Source organism: Amphiura filiformis, chromosome 12 (assembly GCF_039555335.1).
Source record: "Amphiura filiformis chromosome 12, Afil_fr2py, whole genome shotgun sequence".
Lineage (NCBI taxonomy): Eukaryota > Metazoa > Echinodermata > Ophiuroidea > Amphilepidida > Amphiuridae > Amphiura > Amphiura filiformis.
This window is the reverse complement of record NC_092639.1, coordinates 46,066,907-46,082,196: the sequence shown is the minus strand read 5'-3', so window position 1 is coordinate 46,082,196 and position 15,290 is coordinate 46,066,907. Positions and strand designations below refer to the sequence as shown.

The following is a 15,290-nucleotide window of genomic DNA, read 5'->3' as shown; positions in this document are numbered from 1 at the left end:
TTTGAAGTCTACACCCCCTGTATGGGAGATTAAGTTCATGTCTTCCATATGGGGTGTATGGATTTCAACTAGAATAACCTAAACATAGGGCTGTATGAAGCTATGTAATAGCAATGTACAGAAATGACTTACAGTGGTTGTCGGCACTGATATACGTTTACTGGTTGCGGTGAGTGGATTAGCACTTGCTTCCTCATACCATGACAGCTCATATTCTCCAAAGATTCCGGGAGGTGATGGTGTACTCCACGTGCACCGACAAGTGACAGGATCAATCGGACTGCAATTCAGCGATCTTGGTGGATTTGGAACTACAGAAATAGGTTGATAGATCATTTAGGAAATTTAGGAAATGCTAGATACAATATTTTCAACAATTCTATAATAATGCATGCATACAAGCTCTCATATTCAATTGAAACTCTTTAATATTGTCCACATTGAGTGATCATTTGAATACCAGCTCAAATGTGATGCAATCAAGCTAAATGAGTCTGATGTCGATCAAAATCAAAATTCAGTTTTTAATTTTATTACATGGCCCATTCTCAGAGCTTTATTTTGCTGATAAGCCCATCTTAATTAGACTTGCAGGTCCAGAAATATGGCCATTTTAGCGCTGTTCAGCACAATAAAATACAAAGGAAGTTCAATACTATTATTGGCTATATCTCAAAATTCAATATTCCCGACATCCGACTCATTTTGCTTGATCACATCTCAAATATGCAATCAAGCTGATCTGAAGCGATATCCAAATTTCATATAAATTGAGAGTTTAAACAGATTCATCTTCAAGTTAGTTTAAAACTAGGAAAAAAAAATCTGTTTTCAGCGACATATCTCCTGGAGGTCAGCAGCAACCTACTTTGAGCGACACTTATACAAGTAACCAGCCTTTAAGAGGACAACAGGCACCTATTTTAAACAACTCTTTTGGAGCCACCATAATAAGGGTTAACCTACCAGTATATCATTGGGTAAGAGACAACTCACTATGATAACCTATAAATGAGAGAAGCTTACCGCCATGCCAGTGGGATGTGTCAAAATTTCCTGTACACGATTTCTAATTAAGGAGGCCCCACATCAAAGGTTTATAAATACAAAGAATATGTGATTGAAGCAAAAATCTGTTAATAAGCTCATTAATATTAATTAATGTGCAAATAACATGAGACATATCACATGAGGCCACCGTATCATTTGATATAATATTGGATGGCTGAGCATGATACCATAACATATCGGATGAGTCATAAAAATATCGGACGAGCCAACGGCGAGTTTGATATTTGTATGACTTAATCCGATATGTTATGGTATCATGAAATAAGCCATCAATATTATCATTATTAGGTTTTCTTAACTCCTAATAACCCTGAAAACATAATAATGAAGTTGATCGGTTATTGCATTTAACCTCATGAGAAATACCTGCCGATTGGCCAAAAAGAAGTTTTCATTATCAATTGGACCAATCAGCAACATTGTTAGAATAATTTAACCAAGCAAAAAAATTGGGGTGAATTATTTGCAAAGCTCCATTCTGATTGGGGATTAAAATGAAGATATCATGTAATTGACCTATCAGAGGCAATGTTAGATCGGCAGGTAGTGCTCAGGGAGCTAAGCAGCACAGTGGATTAACAGTTTTGCTTCCACCTGGAAGGACAGCCAACCAGGCGGACAGCCAACCAAGCAGGCAACCATCTGGGCGATAACATAGGCCCCCACATGTGTGGGGAAAGAAAAAGGGGGGGGGCAAAACCGGGGGAATAGACTATTGCAGAGGTTAAAGGGGTACCACCATCTTTTCCAATTTTTGTTTACATTTCCAGAATTTTATCTTTCATGGCCAATATCCGGAATACCAGAAATTTCCGAAAGACTATAGCATTTTTGAGCTTAACAGTTTACAACTTGTCTGATGTTGAACCTGTCGGAATCCTTAATATTTATTATGAATAACTGGTGTAAAAGCATATCAAGCAACTCATATTTCACTTCAAATTCACTTTGTTTAACCCCCTAGACCCTACTGGTCATCTAACAGCATTTCTGATTGATTGATAACTTGAAATGTTCATTTCAATTACCAATTATGACTAGGCTTTAAACTATTTATGGTCAAACTTGCATTTGCAGATGATCTCATTAATACCCTCCTTGATTGGTTCAAAAATGGACACAATATTCATTTTGGCCAATCGGCAGGTAGTTCTCATATGGTTAATGGAAATATCAAATGTTTGTAGTGGTATATTAGTCTGTGTGGCAGTAGTATAAAATCAAATTGCAATGCATACCTGTTCTCTTTGTTTGCGTTGATGAAGTTGCAAAACCAGTACTATCAGTACAAGTCAGAGTGATCTCGTATTCCTGTCCCGGAGTCAGACCAGCAAAATTGGCTGGCCGATTAAAGGCTTGTGCTCCATTGCTCAGTGTCGCAATTGTGCTAACAAAAGCGTTGTCTGCTCCTCCCCATGTGATTCTGAGGCTTGTTGTAGCAACATCAAGGCAGACGATCTCACAAGGGTTAGGTACAACTGAAATATATCAAAGAAACTAGAATTATACAGATTGTGATTAACTATACATAAAAGGTTTGTAAATGCAAACAGAATATGCAAAAAAGGTCATTAAAATTATACAAATACTACATGGTTAGAGGGGAAATAAGGCAAACTATTTTCCTGAGGTAAGAGGGGAAATAAGGCAAACTATTTTCCTGAGGAAATGGCTACAGGCCAATCACTCCAACCCTGGAGGGTGAGGGGTGTAGGCCTGTAGACAGAACCGAGGGAAAATAGTTGCCCTATTTCCCCAATATAAACTCAGGTAGTATTTGTTTTTATTACCGAACTTTGGCTATGGGGATGAGGTTGTCATTAGAAAAACTGTCTCGCTTATTGGTTGTTGTCTTTTTGATTGCTCATGAATATTTATGAGGTGTAATAATAATAAATATTCAAATAACATGACATAAAACTATTCAGCACGAGAGTAACAACATTCTCTATCCCAATACCAAGTTAAAAGTTCATCCGCTATTATGTTTGAGCTACAACACAGATTTTGTTTAATGCAGCAGCATGGATATGGAATTTAAGGCAACATTATGCAAATAATCTCATTAATATTCATAAATATGCAAATGACATGATACAAAACAAGAGGTCATCATACTTTGAGTGATTTATGGGAAATCCTTATAATACACTTATGTGTCTATAATGAATATGACTCATAATATTCACTTCCTAACATCTCCAGGAGAGCCAAGTGTAGCTCTCCTGCAATGGGCTACTCCGGTCGAATTCCATACACCTCCTTTGAAAGACATTGAGCCACCCATTTATAACCCTATTTGAAATTCGCACACTCTCTCTCTCTGTGGAAGAATAAGTTGATGGCTTCCGTATAGAGGGTGTATGGATTTCAACCAGAATGGCCTTTTATCCTTTTCCTTTTATCCCTTACCAGTACTAGCTGTTTCAGTTGTTGCATCACTGAATGCAGCTGTACCAGTACCAGAGCCTGATACTGCCTGAACATGAATTGTGTATGTCATATCTGGTAGTATTCCATCGATGGTAAATGTGGTCTCATCACTATTAACTATTCCAAGGTTAGTTTGTGGTCCATCCGCTTCCTCACTGTATGCGATGCTGTAGCCATTATAGATTGTACCACTATCTGGTGCACCCCATCCCACAGTTATGGAGGTAACGTCAGTATCAGTCACAAACACGCTATTGGGAGGACATGGTTCTGTAAACAAAGGCATAATTGAAAGTTTATTAACCCCATGAGAACTACCTGCCGATTGGTCAAAAAGAAGTTTTCATTATCAATTGGACCAATCAGCAACATTGTTAGAATAATTTCACCAGGCAAAAAAATTGGGGTGAATTATTTTCTAAGCTCCATTCTGATTGGTGATAAAAGTGAAGATATCATGTAATTGACCAATCAGAGGCAATGTTAGATCCGCATGGTAGTGCTCAGGGGTTAAAATAGTTTTCACATCTAGTGTAAACTGTTGTGCAATCCCTGTGACATTGACAAGTTTCCACACAATGAGCTATTTTCAGTGTAACTCACCTCGAAATTTGCCTCTCTAATTACAAAAGAAAATTTTAAGAAAATTTGAACATTTTAAGCAAATTTTCATGGAAATCCTGACATGTTTTTGAACCTATCATCATTTTTTTTACTTGTTCTAAAACTTTTCTGTGAGTCTGTTACAGTTGCAAACCCGAAACTCAATTTTAAGCAACTTTTCATGGAAATTCAGATAATGTTTTTGAACATATCATTTTTTTGTTCTGAATCTTTTCTGTGGTCCAGTTAGAGTTGTAAAACTGAAACTCAATTTTAAATAAGCAACTTTTGATGGAAATTCTGACCAAGCTTTGAAATTTATCATTTCTTACTTGTTCTGAAGCTTCTTGGTGTTCCAGTTGTACTAGGGTTACCCAGAGAAATGACGGTTGCACGGTACAGTTCTCCGGGCACAAGATTATCGTATTGAGCTGATCTATTGTCACCAATGCCAACAAATCTTGTGGGACTTTGCGGTGGGGTACCCTCTGGTGCTTCCAGTTGAACACTGTATCCAGTAAAGCTGCCTGTTTCTGCACCCCATGTCAGGGACGCATCATATTTGTTGATCTGTCGAAGAATGACTTCCAGAGGTCCACAAGAGGCTGTATTAAGAATAAATAATAATAAAATTTATTTGAATTACCAAAATACAAACAATATAAAACAACATACAAGCAAGTAAATGGTAATTCAGGAAAGAAAAATAGACTTGTAAGGCCAAAAAAAAGGTTTGTCTCAAAGAAGAAATAGCAACACTTCAAATCTCTATCATGTAAGGTTTATAACAGGCCTTCTCAACTAGTTTATTTGAAGTGCCATCTGGGAAATTTTAATGATCCTGAAGTGCCAAAATGTTAAGGGACGATTTTGCGAGGGAGCGTGTGTGCGACCAAAGCATAAAGGGAGGGGTCCAGGGGCCTGTCTAGCCCCCGAAGGGGTCTCGTGTAAAAGTACCGGCCGCGGGGGTCCAGGGGGCAGCGGCCCGCAAGCTCTGAGATTTTAGGGCTTTCTAAAGGCTCAGTTGTGGTGTTTTCACCCCTTTTTTGTTAAAACTTTATGTGAAAAAAATTAGTAAATTTACTGTGCGCCACTTCGTGCTCCACTTCGACTAACTCCAAGCGCCACATGTGGAGCGTGCGCCGCCAGTTGAGAAAGCCTGGTTTACAAGTACCAGTACCAGTACTGTTTATCAGGGGCAGTCTGTTCAGCTCAATGGTTAGAGCACTGGACTCATTATCCAAAGGTCTTGGGTTCAAGTCCCTGCACAGGCAGGAGTGTCCAGAGTTTTTACTCTGGCTATGCATGTTATGCTACTATTGTAATATCATCATAAATTGTGCTAATGTATGATATGTGGTCCGTCTTTCCACTGTGCTGTACTTGTTTTTACATGTAAGAAAACACAACAAACATATTCCGTCCAGTTTCAACTTTTCTGTCGTTGAAACAACATATTTATGTTATAAGGATTACCTATCTAACATGTTACATCAAACTATAAAACAGCAGCACAAAGCACATACCTGTGGCAAAAGTCTGGGTCCTCACAACACTTTCGGTCCTAAAGCTATCGCCTCCTGCCACCGCTGTGATAGTAACACGGTATTGCTTATTGTCTAGTAAATTGTCTATCAGTAGAGTGCGACTTGCATCTTGCGCAATGTCTGTACATGCTGGTGTTGTACCGTCCACAGGGGAGTAACACACTCTGTAGAAATCAACACTACCGGCTGATTGAGGCCATGTTAATGTCAGCGACGTACAAGATGACAATGTCTGGGTGAGTTGTCCGGGTTGATTTGGCCCTGGAATTTTTTAAAAAAACAACGATTAAAAAATGAGATCAATCATGATATATTTAATATGAAGCATAACACTGAAAAAGAAAATCTGGAATTTTGGAATGACAAATGCTAAAAACACAAATGAAGCATACTGCCATGTTAACCCTATGAGAACTACCTGCCGATTGGACAAAAAGAAGTTTTCATTATCAATTGGACCAATCAACAACATTGTTAGAATAATTTCACCACGCAAAAAAAATGGGGTGAATTATTTGCAAAGCTCCATTTTGATTGGTGATTAAAGTGAAGATATCACGTAATTGACCAATCAGAGGTAATGTTAGATCGGCAGGTAGTTCTCAGGGGGTTAAAACACACACACACACCAACACATGAAGATACTACTCCTGATTCTAGAAAAATACAGAACTATTTCAAGGATTAGGATTTAGCAATGTTTCATTTGGCAAAACAGGATAATATTTTTCTAATCCACAAAAATTAGTGCTGTATTTTTCTGGAATCAATAGTAGACATTTAAACAAGCCATTACAATAATCATATTGAGCCAATGTTTATCCTCACTTGTTCTTTGAGAAATTGAACGAATAACATAGCTTCCATCTACTTGTCCTGCGCTGTCTCCCACAGCAGCATCTATGCGGTACAATTGACCAGGTATGAGCCCTGAAATAAGGTACTCCGCATAGTCATTGTTGGTGTTTCCATTTACACTGTTCTGGAGCGAGGTCGGACGTGTCTGGTCTGCCCGCCAATACCAAATCAAGTAACGTGGATTGGTCAAACCGTCTACTTCTGCCCACAGAATTGGATTTCAGTTGTAGTGAAGCTCTGGACTATTACCTCATTGAATGGGATTGAAGCTGAAACAAAAATCAATATAATAGGATTAAAATTCAAAGGCTATGCTTTGTTCAGATTTCATTCTTCTTAATATCTTTGAATTTTTTTACAAACTATCAAATCAATTTTTTCTACTGGGCAAATTGTGTTCCAATTTGTCATTTTGATCACAATTTTGTTGTTGATAGCAATATAAATGTATGAATATTGGTATGATATACAAGACAAGTGGCAATAAGTTTTTTGTCCAGGAGAATTTTGAGTTGAACTCAATTTTATCAAGAGAGCACACTATTTTTAGAACGATAATTCACATTAAAATCATAGGTAAGCTTACAGCTCACGCTGAAATGACGAACTAAAGTTAATTTCTTATTTCTTCCGTGGTCTGGGCTGTCGCCAAGCGTACCTGAGCGTAAACACAGAAATGATAAACAATCACACTGATTGGCTGATCAACGGTCTTGCACCAGCACATACATGGACACCAGAAGAAATAAGAAATTAACTTTATGAACTTAGGAACGATGACTTCCAGTTCACTGCTGAGTTTACGATCAGACTTTCGCCAACTACCGATGCCATTAGCGATTGTGTTTGCACCTTGGTAAGTTTACAATAGCATGGAAATATCAGCATTTTTGAAACATCTTGGTTGAAAAAAAATGGTGGGGGACGTTAAGGGGGGGCGACTATTTGAGGACATACAGTGTATATATTTAAAGGTAATGAAAACAAATATATGAAAGTACATGTATCTATTTTTGGAAAGGAAATGCTGTCAGGAATTCAACTGTACTAGCGGTCACCCGTGCCATGATCATAATCTTTAGCGGACACAGCCTTTCGGCAGTTGGTAAATTGTACTGATATGTTGGGTTTGTAAATGTTCTATTTAATGTGATTAGTTTCTTTTTTGAGATGATTTAGAAATACAATAGCAAGGTGGATTGTTAAGTACACATCATGAATCAGAAAGATGCAATCAAAGTCTTCATAGGTGTAGATGACACTACTCAGAATAAGATGAAATTACTCATGAAAAGTTCCTCAACAGCCCCTCAAGAATAATTCAGAAGTCAATATAATCATTGTCATTGTGTAATTGATGGGTGTATAAACAATCAGGGGCGGACTGGCCACTGTGGCGTTGTGGCGATCGCCACATGGGCCGCTTGATTCTGGGCCGTTCAGGGCCGGTTGCTCAAAAAGAAGAGAAAAGAAGAGAAAAAGAAAAGAAAGAAAGAGGGGAGAAAAAAGAAAAGAGAGGAAAGGAAAAGAAAAGAGGAGAAAGAAAGGGAAAAAGGGAGAGAAGGAGTAGTAGCTTAAGATATAGGCCGGCCCTATGACCTGAAGCCCTAGGCCTGAGGCATAGGACCGAGGGGATATGCATACTGAGGCCTAAGGTATAGGCCTAGGTCCATGGACTTAAGGAATAGGCCCTAACACTAAGCAATATGCCGAGCCGGCCCCTAGTTCACCAGCTTTCACCATCGCGGCATCGCCTATAAAGTGGCCTTTTGAATCAATTCTCTAGACCGTATCCAGCATAAGGCCAATAAAACATAGATATAGGCTAATCATGCCGATTCAAGAGCAACAACTGGCCTACTCTGGATGCGATACAGTAAAATTTAAATGAAGAGAGGCCATGCCACGTGACGTGGCCTTCCATCCAACTACAAAATACAATTTATACCCATACAAATAGGCCTATTGGCCTAAGCCTACAACAAAATATTGGGCTGGCTGGCGATGGAATATTGGTATTTCAATGTGGCTGCGGAATGAGGCTAGGGCCGATTTGGGCATTTGAAGCAGACAGACATAGGAGAAAGAAAGGAAAAGAGAAAAGAGAAGAGACCAAAGAGGATCGAGAGATCATTGATTTGAAGGGTCGGGGGATAAGGGATGAGTAGGCCTATATGACCTACACAGTGTACCCACTGCTTGTCTACTGTTGGTGATAGGGCCTATAGGTCTGTAGAAATAGGGGCTGATAGCCTAGGCCTATGCATTTAAGTCACTTTCGACTTTGGAAGTGAGGATGTGTGGACACCAGTTGAGTTCAAAAATATGGGCTTTTGGTGAGAGCTTTGACGCCATAACAAGGGGGGTCATTCAGCGAGGCCTAAAAAAAGGGGTCTTTCAGTGATACTGTGACAAAATTTGAGTAAAAATATAAAAGTTGACAAATTGTTGATAATTGTTTTTCGGAAAGTCATCAAAATATATATTAGAAAAACAGTGAAAGACTACCAGAAATTTGTCAAATTTTCTTTAAAAGGGAGGTCTTTTTGTGACAGGAAAAGACAAAAATGGGGGTCATTGTAGGCCTACACAATTCTCAGCATTTGTCTTTTAATGATTGAATGTACTCATGATATGATAACTCATGATAGTTCCGCAATGATATGTAACATGACTTGTATACATGTAGGGGCCTATGTGCAGATGAGTTAAAACATAAAACATGTTCACTTAATTAAAGGAAGCATTGAATAACTGTTGGCTTTATCTTGATTATTGCAAGTGATTGACAATGCAATAAAGAATATCTCAAGTATGTACAGATGGAATTTGGCTTGAGAAATCGTTGTCCAATACGGGCTTCCTGACCCCCTAAAATAGCTAAAACCCCTAGTTTTCCGGGGGCTTCGCCCCCTGGACCCCCACCAGGGGCTTCGCCCCTGCACCCCACCAGGTGCCCTAAGGCGGGCCCCTGGACCCCTAGCGTTAGTCGCTCCACTCGCTTCGCTCGCTACGCTCTATTTTTTTTCACAGGGCCGGTCTTAATCAATTTGCCACGGACGCCTACAACAACCAGTCCGCCCCTGTAAACAATGACCACTCACTCCAGTACCAACCAATATCATTATCATTATGTAAATGAGAGAATGGCCACTTTAATACTCAAACTCAATGGGTCATTTGCCCTCTCACTATGGACCACAATGGCCTCATCCCAATGGCATAGTTTAATAACCTCAATGAAACAATCATAGTGCAAAATTTGACCTCAAGTTGCAGATATGAGTTTTTGTACCCAGTTTTTCAAAGGTCATTCAATGAATGTGCAAATGTTTGGGGTTATAGAATTGTGCCCTGATAGATGAGTATCTTGTAGATCCTAGTGTCCTGAGTAAATGTTTACATAACTGATTTGGTGACTCTACAAGGTGTGACAACAGGTGTAAATGAGATGTTTGTTCATAGTCAGGGTTGCCAAACCAACAATTTGGTAGCCCAATTGGGTGACTTTTGAAATGTTCCCTGCAATTTGTACATTTTTCCTGTCCCATATAATGGTTAAAGTCATAATGTACGATCTTATATTAAATATGAATTTGGTTAATTTTTTTCAAACCTGATTTTTTGGCATATTTGTAATGTTTACACATGTCACAACTTGCACCTAAATGGAATCAGCCAAATTGGTTGTGTTTGTAGGTAAACAGAGCAAAGTTTGACATAAAGTCATAATTCAAGAAATTATGACTTTATGTCCGCCCATAGAACTGCGTGTTAAACTGCCAAAATAACAAGCAGTGTTTCTTTCACGTTACCTCGTTATTTCAGCTCAAAATGGACAGAAACCATTCCCGATCATTATTACTAGTATTATTTCAGCATTTTGAGTATATAATGACAAATTTAAAATTTGAAGGAAATCGTACATTAAGCCTTTAAGGAAAAGAAATTGAGCTAGTTGTCAGCATTGGCTGCCGTGACTTCAGATAGTTTCCTAGAAAACCAATGGTTTTATAAGAGAAAAATTGGACAATGTCCCGATGATTTGGCCCCGCGAATCTGACTGAAATTTTTTGGCAACCCTGAGTCTGGATCTCCAAAAATGATATTGAATGCCTAGGGTATAATAATAGTTAATTCAGTGACCGGAGTACTGGACTACACAGCTGAGGCTTCTCGGACAGATGACTGTATTGTAGAGTATTCATGGTATTGTGACTGTTTCCTCATTGTTTACTCAGTGCTTAGCTCTTGGGGGAGATTTCAGTGCTTTTGAAACTAATTAACTTAATTTGACCCCTTAACGTAAACAAAAAGTGACGTTTTATTGGGGTGCGCACAACTTTGTTCTTCGCATCGCAAAAGTCTGTTTTCCGAAATAATGTAAACTGTAAAAGTTTTTAGCCTTACCAATTCGCCAGTTACAGTAATTTACTATAGATGTTCAAAATACGGACAAAAATTATCCATTTATGATTTATGAAAATGGTCCAAATAATACAACTTACTATTAATCTAGAAAAAAATCCTAGTTGTTACTATTTACTATTTTAATTATATCCACCAATTTGTTTTATGACAAAAAATATCATCAAATATAAAAATTTGAGAAAGTAGAGTAACTAGAACGTATACTAGATGGTGGTTCAAAAATATTGGTGGGAAAATCCTTGTTTTTTCTTAATTTGTATTTTTGTCAAAATTTCTTTTACATACATACATACATACATAAAGATATTTATAAAGCGCCTTTAAAATTTATCAAAGCGCTGAACAAGGACAGAAATAAATATATATTATACTTTCTTATACTTGTCTTTGATACCACTTGAAGAGATTAAAAATTAAGTCCAAACATTTCCTGCCAAATGTAATTCTGCATGCCCATGAAGGTGGTACTACACCCCCTGATAAATTTTGTGACTAATTTTGCATTTTTCTCAAAAAACAATGGTAACAAAAATTCTGTATATTATAGGGGCAAGGAATCCAATTACTTCACTGAAATTTCAGTGATTCAATACAAGTGGTTCATTATAGGCCTATATGTTAAGAAATGAGGTACATTCTAGTGGTACCTCTTTTCTTATCATAATTAACATACCGCTTGTATTTAGTCACTGAAATTCCAGTGTAGTAACTGGATGTTTTGTCCCTATAATGTACATAACTTTTGTTACCAGTGTGTTACTATTTTTGAGAAAATGCAAAAATAGTCTACAATTTATCAAGAGGTGCAATACCACCTTAATTGCTTCCTACTAGACAACAACTCCTGTGGGATATTAATTTTCAAATCCCTCTAATCAATCCAATTCAACTTTATTTCATTCAATTAAAAAAACATACAAAGATCAAAAGCATCAAACAATCAAATGAGCAGGCATGGGTGTCAATCCCGTGGGGGGACAGGGGACAGGGGGGATGTGTCTCTTCCCCCATCTTTTGGCAAAATTACCAATTTTTTGTTCTTTTCAGCCACTTTTTAACAATTTTGACCAAGTGCCCCCCGCATTTCAAGCGGATTAGCGCTAATGTGAGCAGGTATCCAAGGTTGAGATACCCAATTGCAGCACCCAGGCCTAAGGATACACATTAGGAATTCATTAATTTAGTTACTGCTAATTGTAATCTTCAATTTAACTAGAAACGTCAGGTTTTCGACGCAAGGCAAATGGGATGCCTCCACCATGGGGCGATTTACATGTGTACAACATGTACAAATCTTATAACGCTAAAAGTCAACTGAGTGGTAAACAAACATAAAAAATATGGGCAAAAATAATATTCACATAAATAAGGTTGCCCATACAACCAATTTTATTAATTTGACCTTCCAATGACCTCTTGGTGACTCCGGATGACCCCGAAATGATGTTCAAAAATTTGGCTCTAAATATTGACTGTATCCACCAAGTTTCAAGCACATACAACCAATTTTATTAATTTGACCTCAGATGACCCCTTGGTGACCCTGGATGACCCCAAAATGACCTTCCAAAAATGTTGGCTCTAAATGTTGACTGCACCCACCAAGTTTCATGCCCATACAAGTTTTTGTAATTTGACCTCAGATTGACCTTTGACCTCAGTATATGACCTTGAACCCCACCAAAAAAAAAAAAGTAGCCAGAGTTTTTGACCATGACCCACCTATCCTGAAAATCTGAAGTCAATCTGCCCATCCATGCCTGAGATACAGCATCCGGACGGACGGAAGAATGGAAGGATGGACATTGCAAAAACAGTATGCCTCGTAGTACAAGACCAACCTGTAGAATCCGTGACCAAATCATAGAACAAAAGTTTGAGAGTCATTTTGGGATCTTTGATTGATTCTGAATAAATTTAGATTGGGCTCACCTGAAACTTCCGGCATTCCAGGGAGAGGTCAATCAAGGTCACATGGGGGTCAAATTTTCAGAATGCTCCATTTATGTCAAGTAATATATCAAATTACTCGTATGGTCATGAGGATTCCAAAAATGTATAGTTTGTTATGTGTCAGACCTTTCAGGAGGGAGCTATGATGAAAAATGTTCTTAGGTCAACAACATTTTTGAATTCTGACCATAGTTAACAACGTCCGATTTTGGTGATATTGGTTTCTAATTATATGTTTTCTTGCATGAGAAATACAACTAAGCAAATTAAAAAACTGTACAAGGAACCGATGACCTCCTTATTACAATATGGATGCTTTTGGCAGCCATGTTGCAAATGAGTCATCGGTTCATTACTATAGACATTAATTTGGAGTTATTCTCATGCAATAAAACTATTTGACCCCAAATGAAAATCAGGCGTTGATTGACTATGGTCTCTCCCCGAATGCCCGGAAGTTTCCTAAGGTGAGCCTAAGCTAAATTTATTCAGAGTCGATCAAAGATCCCAAAATGACTCTCAAACTTTTGTTCTATGATTTGGTCACAGATTCTACAGGCTGATCCTGTACTATAGCGGTGGAGGCATAAAAATCATAAACTCAAAATCATGTTATATAATACAAGAGTATTATATGAGGGGCAGTCAATAAGTTCGTAAAATGAGGTATTTAACTTTGTCACATTGTACTTTGTACTGAATTTAATGTATGTAACCAAATATAAGGAAAAACAAATATGAGCAACTATTTCTTGAAGCAAATTGTGAGAAGCAAATAACAGGTTCAAAAGTAAAATTTGTCAAGCAAACAGTTGTAATCCATACACCGCCTATATTGAAGCCACAGCCTTCATCTTCCATGCAAATGAAGCCACCATTCGGGTAACCCCATTTGAAATTCACACTCATTACAGTATGTGAACGATTAAAGTATTATCTTCCATAGGAGATATGCCTGTTATCGACACATGATTTCTAATTCAACACTTCGTCACGGAAAAAAATACGACAATGTCGAAACTCGTAATGAGATTTTAAAATGCTGAAAAAAGTCTACTTCCTGGTTCAGGTCAACTTCGGAAGGTAATTTTTGACTTTCCGATAAAAACATGATCGTATGGTAAGCTTATACGGACAAAATTGGAAATTTCATTATTTGTCCTTTTTGATATGTGTCGTAAAGTGTCGAAAAGGGACAATTTATTTTGACATGTCGGATTTAGGGTCATATCGACGATAATACGACACATACGACAGTCGATAACAGGCCTAATAGGAGATACACAGATTTCAACTGGAATATCACATTTACTGTCTACATGTAAGCTTGAACTAAGGTAAGTTCTTACCTGTGGCCTGATCATAGGTCTGTGTTGTATCACCCTGCTGGGCACCAAAACTGCCCTCGGCGTCGCAACATGGTTTGCACCTGTATCCGGTAATCAGTAGACGGGTCAAGCCCCTCTACGAGTAGACAAGGATCATCGCCAGCAGGAACAATAAAATTCAGGTTTGGCATGGTCATGCCGCTGGGCGGAATAATGAAGATGGTGTATTCATCAAACTGATCAGCTGTAGCCGCACCCCAGCAGAAATTGATTGTTGTTGGCGTTGGTGAATTGTTTTGGATTTGGATTGCTCCAGGGGATGCTGGATCTGATTTTTTACACAAAAAAAAGAAAGAAAACAAATTGTTTCAAATCCTCAATACTGAATAGTTATTATTGGATTTTTACAAAAAAATGCATACAGCTTGTTGCACACATTTGAATACATTTACTAGAATTATTAACATGCAAGGTCCTAATAATATAAGGAGCTCAATTGTTTTGAAAGCTACACAGAACTTAAGGTAATACACTATTTTAAAGTGTTGCGATTTGGTAGTTCACAACATCTTGCGAATGGTAATGAGCTTTGGCAAAAATTGCATTGCTCATTTTCTTGCGAGCATGTAGAAGAATTCAAATATCACAGAAATAATTTTGTAGGTCCTGTGGTTCTTGAGTTATGTTGTAAATAGGGCTGAAACAACAACACTTTTGTAAAATGTACATAACTCATTAACAACAATAAATTAAGCAAGTTTTCAAATTATATAATTTGTAGAATGAACCTTTGCAAAACATCAAGGTGTTATTTGTCAATAATTTATTGATCTAGAGAATGAAAATCGATTTTTTTTGGTTGCTTCGACCAACAACTCCTCGTCTACCCTTAATGTTTACTATAATTAAACTTGATCATACAATATCCATTCCATTATAATAATTTTCGCGGCACATTAATTTTTTGCGCATCTCGCGAGCAACACAGCTACCTTAAAGATAAAAATACGTGAATATGTTCTTTTAATGTATAGGTCTATGTAAGAATATTCAAAATCGCAAAATT

General features: G+C 37.8%; 1 protein-coding gene across 1 annotated transcript in view; it reads right to left on the bottom strand.

Moving 5' to 3' along the window:
* Nucleotides 1-14,549, bottom strand: part of LOC140166848 (fibronectin-like) — a 37,391-nt gene extending 22,842 nt beyond the window's left edge. The window contains exons 1-7 of the mRNA XM_072190337.1: nucleotides 14,246-14,549; nucleotides 6,483-6,781; nucleotides 5,634-5,915; nucleotides 4,440-4,712; nucleotides 3,484-3,774; nucleotides 2,310-2,549; nucleotides 133-311 (exon numbers count right to left, since the gene is read on the bottom strand). Coding sequence (XP_072046438.1) covers nucleotides 133-311; nucleotides 2,310-2,549; nucleotides 3,484-3,574 — 510 coding nt within the window. The 5' untranslated portion in view covers nucleotides 3,575-3,774; nucleotides 4,440-4,712; nucleotides 5,634-5,915; nucleotides 6,483-6,781; nucleotides 14,246-14,549. The remainder of the gene's footprint in view (nucleotides 1-132; nucleotides 312-2,309; nucleotides 2,550-3,483; nucleotides 3,775-4,439; nucleotides 4,713-5,633; nucleotides 5,916-6,482; nucleotides 6,782-14,245) is intronic.
* Between the last annotated feature and the right edge of the window lie 741 nt (nucleotides 14,550-15,290).